The 7,919-nt window shown below is 41.9% G+C and overlaps 1 protein-coding gene across 12 annotated transcripts in view; it reads left to right on the top strand.

The window, feature by feature from the left end:
• Window positions 1–7,919, top strand: part of mef2aa (myocyte enhancer factor 2aa) — a 118,111-nt gene that overhangs the window by 38,409 nt on the left and 71,783 nt on the right. For all 12 annotated transcript variants that reach the window (XM_073849946.1, XM_073849951.1, XM_073849949.1 and 9 more), the window contains one exon: window positions 1,182–1,400. In XM_073849946.1, the coding sequence (XP_073706047.1) occupies window positions 1,347–1,400 (54 nt within the window). In that variant the 5' untranslated portion in view covers window positions 1,182–1,346. The remainder of the gene's footprint in view (window positions 1–1,181; window positions 1,401–7,919) is intronic.

The following is a 7,919-nucleotide window of genomic DNA, read 5'->3' as shown; positions in this document are numbered from 1 at the left end:
AGCGTCTCTCAGATGCGAGATGTGGTTACATAGGCATTTTCTATTTACGTGTTCATCTGTGTCCATGCTGGACGGAGATGATGAATGCTTCCTCTGAGAGGTGGCCGGCTCTTTGTGGGCAGGTTAGCTAGGGGAGACGGGGACAGAAGTGGGAGAGGGGGCGACTCTCGGCCTCCCCCGGGGCAAACTGTGCTCTGAACCTTCTTGACTTGGCTTCCACGCTCTCCGTCACGTGTGAATTGCCTCATCTGGCCCAGAGGATTTAAACTAATGTCAGCCCGAGACTGGGTGCACTCTTAATCATCTTAGGAGTGAGAGCTGGCAGCAGCCGGGGTTATGAGAGGGAGAATGAGGCCTGCTTGCTGTCTCCTGAGACGCTGAGAGGCAGGGTGTGTGTACTTGTGTCCTAGGTTGTGTCAGAGAGAGATGCAGACAGAGAGAGATACGTGGGAAGGAGGCAAACGAGCAAAGAAAGCGGGACGAGATGACCGAAGAGACATTATGCACCGTGTGCATTCTGAAACCAGACAGATGACTTTATGACCCGCTTATTGGTGTCATATTGGCTTATCTGCTAAAACTTGCTTCTCTTTAAGCCTGAAGTCAGCAGGAAGCATCCACATGCTTTTCGTCTTTGCTTATTAGTCTGCTTACTTTCACTCAGTCTCTCACATAGCCATCAATCAGCCATGGGACGTCATTATGATGCTTATTAAAGATTGTTTTAGGGAATCTGAAACTCTGAGCTCTGAGAGCGTTTGACAGATAGGATTGTGTAGATGTTTTGGAGGGTTCTGGTCAGTACAACCATTACAATGTATTATTAAGATTACTCTACATTCACTGCAATGTAATATATAGTATCATTGTACAATTTTAACTATTACAGTGTTAGAGATCAACAGTGGTAATCGAAATCACAATTACGGATCCGCTATCCAGTGTTTTAGATTTTGAGACTAATAATAAATGTCATGTGAGTGGGCCGATCTCCAGCTGTTAAGAAGAAGAGGCAGGTGTGAAGATAAGAAATCATTGTGGGTCTCAGTCTTATATCCTTCCTGCATGTATCAGGCAGTGGAACACTTTGCATTTAGATGCTTTCATCTGCATCAGACCTCCTCTTTTGAGTTTGCACGTTTTTCTAACGTGTTTTCTCTCTCTCTCGTTCTGTTTCACAGATCGTGGTGTGGACACCTGAAGAAAACGACGCAGAAAGATAGAGAGTGAGAGAGAACGACTCGAGAGGAAAGAGTGGAGTACAATGTGCTAGGGGAGTGAAGGCAGACAAACTCACGTTTTTCTGATATTCTCGGGGTGTCAGAGAGACCAAGCAGGACGCCAAGATGGGACGGAAGAAGATACAGATCACACGGATCATGGATGAGAGGAACCGGCAGGTCAGTAGCTCCTTTATACATCAACATCCTTTTAGTTCTCAGAGTGGCTTTGTGTGTCTCGGAACCTGGTGAGATTCAATCACAGGTACGTTTGGATCGAGGGATGTGCAATATATCAGTAACACATTGGTTATTGATAGATGTTACAGACTTAAGTTATTGCATTCTCTATTTTTACATTTATATTACATTTGCTGTCATCCAAAACTACTTAAAGTTTTTTTAATAACACTAACCATTTGATAAATGTATTCTATTATTATGTAAAGCACAGGTATATTTGTAGCAATAGCCAACAATGCATTGTCTTGGTTAAAATTATAATTTTTTCTTTAATGCCAAAAATCATTAGGATATTAAGTAAAGATCATGTTCCATGAAGATATTTAGTAAATCTCCTACCGTAAATATATAGAAACTTAATTTTTTATTAGTAATATGCATTTCTAAGAACTTCATTTAGACAACTTTAAAGGCGATTGTTTTCAAAATATTTTGATTTTTTTTGCACCCTCAGATTCCTGGTTTGCAAACAGTTGTATCTCTCCCAAATATTGTCCTATTCTGACAAAACATACATTAATAGAAAGCGTATTTATTAAAATGATATAATTTCCCAAAAAAAAAAAAAGACCATTATGGCTGGTTTTGTGGTCCAGGGTTGCATATTGTGATTGGTAAATTCACTTGTAGCTTTTAAAATGTGCGTTTTTAGTTTTTTATTTAAACTAAATTGATGTTAATATTGACCATATACAACAAAAGCCATATCAGCCTGAATTGTAATATTGGTGCATCCCTTATTTGCAGCGTTCAAAACCTAAAGACAGAAAATGTCGGTATTGTAAATACATAGTTTAAAGTAAAATTGAGGATACGTACAATTCTGTTCAAAAGTTTTGGATCAGTAAGATTCATTTATTGAAAGGTCCCATATTGTCAAAATCGAAATTTCCTGGCTTTTTTCATGATAACTGAGGTCTAGGGGCTATGTAACTACCATATAAGTTTCAAAACAGTCAGTCCACAGTAAACTGCACACAGCCTGCTTAAAGTAGCTGTTCATTTTCACGAGCCGCTGTGACTTCCGTAACGATGTGACGTCCGATCTACTCAGTCACCGCCTTCAGTCACCACCCAGAGCACCAATCACGTCCCACCCTCCTTTTGTCAAACCCAGACAATATCGGGTCCATAATATCGTGCATCATCACTACAGCACTGCCTTTATGGTTCTGGCTTTTGTTCACACAGCGCTCGTTCCCGTAATTTTCCAGAATCAGTGCGCATTGTGAAAGGGGCTTTACTAAAGCAACAGTTATGTAGCTTACTGCATTCGGTGTTTGAAAAAGAAAAAACATTAATGATCATTCTGAAATATCTTGTTGAGTATCAGCAGGCTAGGCTCTCTCTATTGCTCTGGGTTCGGCTACAACGATACATGACGTAGTTACCTGTGATTGGCCTGGCTGTGCGTCACACAGAAAACAACAGGCCAATCAGAAGAGAGGCTCATGAATATTAATTAGATGGGCCAAAATCGACCTGTTTTTGACAGAGCTCCTAAAAAAGGAGCTGTAAAATATATATTGAGATGGATTTTGGCACTTATGCCGCAATTATATATTCTTAAGGACATCAACAACTACAATATACCTCCAGAAATGTGTACAATATGGGGCCTTTAAAGAAATGACAGTAAAGATATTAATAAAGTTTAAAATGTTATATAAATGCGGTTCTTTTGAACATTATCTTCATCAACAAATCCTAAAAATATACCCACAAAAATGTTAACCACCACAACCACTGATGATAATAACAAATGTTTCTTGAGTAAATCAATATATTATAATAATTTCTGAAAGATCATGTGAAACTGATGACTATAAGAGTAATGCTGATAGATTCAATAGAACTTGAATCCCGTCGTGATTTTGCACACAATGAACACAACAGGCCTGAAAGACCCATTTGATTATTGCTTAGTTTGGGCCATCTGTTCATTGGCTAAACATGTTGTCCCAGCATTCCTGGATAGACACACAGCAAGAGCCATAAAAAGGGACTGGGACACATTTCCAGCCATATTTACAGACGCGGCTCCCACACACCACCCTGCAATTTCGGTCCGGAGAAGCTGATGAGGCAGACAGAGCTGGTGCGAGCCAGTCAGTGTGGCAGCGGCACGGAGCAAAGGGGTGACTGGGGTGAAGTGGGGCGACTGTGGCCTCTCCCTTTTCCCTCTCTCTTTCTCTCTTCACACTGGTGGGTTTGTGCTGGGGCCCGGGAGGGCCCGTTGCTCCCTGCGGTTGCAGCTGCTTGGTAGTAATTAGGAGCAGCCACTGCACCACGGCACCCTCTCATTACAAGGAGGGACAGTGGGACGCGCTGTGCCCTTCTCTCTCTCTCTCCATCTTCCTCTTTCTGCTTCTGTCTCTCTCTCTATTTTCCTGTCCTTTCCCTAGAAAAGTGCCAATGATCTGGCCAGCGACAGAGACAGACTGGAATTCACCCTTGTCTACTCACGCTAAATATAAATAACATAACACAGTCCTGTCTGGTCGCCTTCTCTGACACAGCCGTTGCCGAGAAGGGAAAACACACACACAAAACAGATGCGGGGCACGTACAGTTGCGCTCAAAATGTACACGGCATGTCTAATGTCCATTTGAAAAGGGAAGTCGCTCCATTTGACATGTTAAAGATTTGATAATGAAAAAAGTATGCGTCAGTCCACGTCTCTCCAGCTAGACTTGATGCACCCATTCACACCCGCTCAAAATATCATTTGCACTGTCTCGTCGGTGAAATAACTTTCTTGCCATGCTCACGGAAAGCTAATTGAGGTTTTGCTCACTCTCCTGAGGGTGATAACATAACAGCCCGTGCCCTCCTCCCTCCTTGCCCCCAGCTCTCCTCCCACCTCTCTGACAGTTACTGTGGAGGTAGCAGTTCAGCCAAGTGAGAAACTCGAATTTACAGGACAGGCCAATTATCAGCATAACACCAGGTCCTGGGTGGGATCCAAATAGGAAGGCAGGCAAAGAGAAGATGTCTACTAGAAACATCAGCATCTGCACTATCTGCCCCAGCTTACAACATCAGCAAAAATAAAAAGCAAGAGCGGGGAGAAAGAATGAAGAAAAAGAATAGAAAGTTACTGTAAAATCACTTTGTGACTGGCTGTTTATTTGATTCAGTGTATTAAATTCTACCCATTTTAATGGGATAGTTCAGCCAAATTTTGGTTTGTATATTATTGTCCCAGCGTCAATGCAAAAATAGAAATATTTTTAAAATAGAAATATTTTTAAAATAGAATCCACTGTTGCTCGTCGCATACTGCCGCCACGATTATCATGGTAAAGATATCTTTTGTCCAGTGTTGTGACATTGCATCTGTTTAGTACACAGTGTTAGAATATACAGTTGAACTCAAAAGTTTACATACACCACTCAGAATCTGCAAAATGTTATTTATTTTATCAAAATAAGAGGAATCAAATAAAATGCATGTTATTTTTTATTTAGTAACGATCTGAATAAGATAATTCACATAAAAGACATTTACATATAATCCACAAAAGACTGTGTTGTTACCTGAATGATCCACAGCTGTGTGTGTGTGTGTGTGTGTGTGTGTGTGTGTGTGTGTGTGTGTGTGTGTGTGTGTGTTTTGTTGTTTAGTGATAGTTGTTCATGAGTTTCTTGTTTGTCCTGAACAGTTAAACTGCCCGCTGTTCTTCAGAAAAATCCTTCAGGTCCCACAAATTCTTTGGTTTTCCAGCATTTTTGTGTATTTGAAGCTTTTCCAACAATGACTGTATGATTTTGAGATTTATCTTTTCACATTGAGGACAACTGAGGAACTCATATGCAACTATTACAGAAGGTTCAAACTTTCACTGATGCTTTAGAAGGAAAAACAATGCATTAAAAGCCCGGGGTGTAAACTTTTGAATGGAATGAGGATGTGTACATTTTTGTTATTTTGCCTAAATATAATATTTATTTCATTTAGTGGTGCCCTTCAGAAGCTACAGAAGATACTTACATATTCCCCAGAAGACAAAATACATTAAATTTACCCTGTGGATCATTCATTTTTATAAATGTATAAATTCTATAAAACTATTATTTTCTCTTGTGGACTATATGTAAACATCTTTTATGTGAAATATCTTATTCAGGTCAGTACTAAATAAACATGCATTTTGTATGATCCCTCTTATTTTGGTCAAACAATTAACATTTTTCAGATTCAGCGAGGTGTATGTAAACTTTTGACTTCAACTGTATTTGGCTTACACCAAAGAAAAAAGTCTTACTCGCTCTGGCTCACAACTTTAAACGTCACAATACCGCCTTTTATTTTCTCCGTTGTTATTGCCACATACACATAAGCACTAGACAATACACCGCACGGTAATTAATAGCGCTCTTGTCCATCAGAACCCGAATTTCACGGCACTCACTGGAGAGAGCGGTTATCAGTGGCGCACAGGCTCGGCCACGAGTGTGGTCGACTCGCTCAGCGGATAGTTTTTGGAGACGAACGGAGAACGGTGTAAGCCTTTTATTCAAGCTTTTGCGTGCAAAGTTCTTCCCCCTCGCCAGCGTGAACCCAGTCTCTTGCTCGCTCTAGGGTGCTCTCTTCACCCTGGGGAGATGGCCATTAGCATACTGGGCCCGCTGAAAGAAGACAATTAAAATCCTTATCTGTGCGGCTGTGCCGGGAGCTATCTTTATTCATTGCATTAGAATGAGAGAATGCCTTAAGTGGCCTAATTAAATACAGTGGCGGTACTGCACGCAGCACAGGCTTCAGCAGGGGCGTCTCGTATCATTATGAGAAGGGCTCTGGAAAGCCTGTTGACCTATCAGGATTTATTTAGGAGAGCGTAGCGGGGGTCGAGAGGTCCGCAATCACAGTATCCGTCAAAACAATGAGTTCAGACGCAAGCCGCGGGACGTTCATTGTACACGTATCTTGCGATATTATTCACCCCCGAGGGTTTTGGAAGATCTCGCTCTTGCTCTTCGATTGATTTGCCACGAAATTCACCAGGAAGAAGTCTGAATGTACAACAAACGTCGATTCTGGCATTGATTGAGTCCCATCAGTGGAAGAAAGAGATGTGAATGCATTATTTCATGAGAATGAAGACAGAACGTCTCGGCTCTCACTCTGCAGCGCTCTCACACTTTATGAAATATGGAAGAGCTGGAGGTCCTGTCATGCATGCAACCCTGTCCTTCTGGAGCTTTCCACCTAAAGCCCCTTAAGTGCGGCCTGTAGGAGAAGGAAGGAATGACAGCAAAAGGAGACGAAGAAGAAGAAGAAGAGGAGAGGATTTGGTGAGCCTCACTGAACAGCTCAGGCTGACATGCTAATTGCAAAGCTGTGTAAGGGGGACGAGTGCCATAATAGCGCAGGAGGACAGAATGATCCTGAACCCCCCCCATCCCCCCTCGCTCTCCACCTGTCCGTCGTCCACTCAGTACGAGCTCTGATTTCCTCTACGGCTCTTCAAGCCTGTAATTATTTGTCCTGATGATGTCGTATACCTGTCTCAGGCGATAGTGGTAGTAACATGCTTTTGAATTACTCCCCTAGTAGAAAACTTCTAATTACGGTGATGGTCTCAAAGGACCCTAATGAGTGCTGCCTGTCAGTGTGAAAACAGCATCTCTCCATTGTAGCTCTGATTGTGTTGTGACAGCTCTTTGATTCGCAGAGGATGGAAAGTATTATCGCGAACACAAGAGTAAAGACTCGAGGGAAGAGTTCTGCAACAGCACGCACAGGAAAGCTCCTTGTTAAGCCGAGAGAGAAAAATTGTCGCGTGCGATTTCGTCAGGTACCTTTGGCTTCGTTTCCATACAGTCGACATGCTCTCTCACAGCTGCGTTTGTGTGCCAGTGTGTGCGTTTGGACCTCTGTGCCTAACGACGTCCGCTGTACGCCATTAAGCAGGCTCACTAGGGGTAATTACCCAAGTCATTAAAAGTTTGATGATTTCACTGCTGGGTGGAGTGTCGCCCGCCCTTGCTTTGGCTTACTTTTGCTTCCGCGTGTCACATGTTCAGGAGTGCCGAGCCTTGCGCTCATCCCTTTTATTATTTTTTTTGTGATGCACATCCTTCCATTTTATCAGACTCCTCTTCTAAAAGGTTCTGAGAGAGAACACCATTATTCTTTAATGATGAAAACATGGTTTAGAAACCAGGGAGTGAAAAAAAGCTTTGAGGAAAAAAAATAAAAAGATGGCGTTCACTTAACATGCCCTTTCCAATATTGGGCGTCCTTAAATGATAGACTGTAATTTCAGCTAAAGTGGATTATTTGAAGCAAAGGGAGTTTTGTTTTTAGTTGAACTGCATTAGAGTTTAGCTGTAGGTTTGTGAGGGGAAATAGTGTGGGTGGTTTTCTGTCTGTAATTCATGTTTGATGACAACAACAATGAAATGCTCTAAACAATGAAAGCTCCACCCACCTCCCTTTAGTTATTCAT

Source organism: Garra rufa, chromosome 11, assembly GCF_049309525.1.
Source record: "Garra rufa chromosome 11, GarRuf1.0, whole genome shotgun sequence".
NCBI lineage: Eukaryota > Metazoa > Chordata > Actinopteri > Cypriniformes > Cyprinidae > Garra > Garra rufa.
Note: the sequence above shows the minus strand (reverse complement) of the source record. Positions and strands in the feature narration are given on the sequence as shown.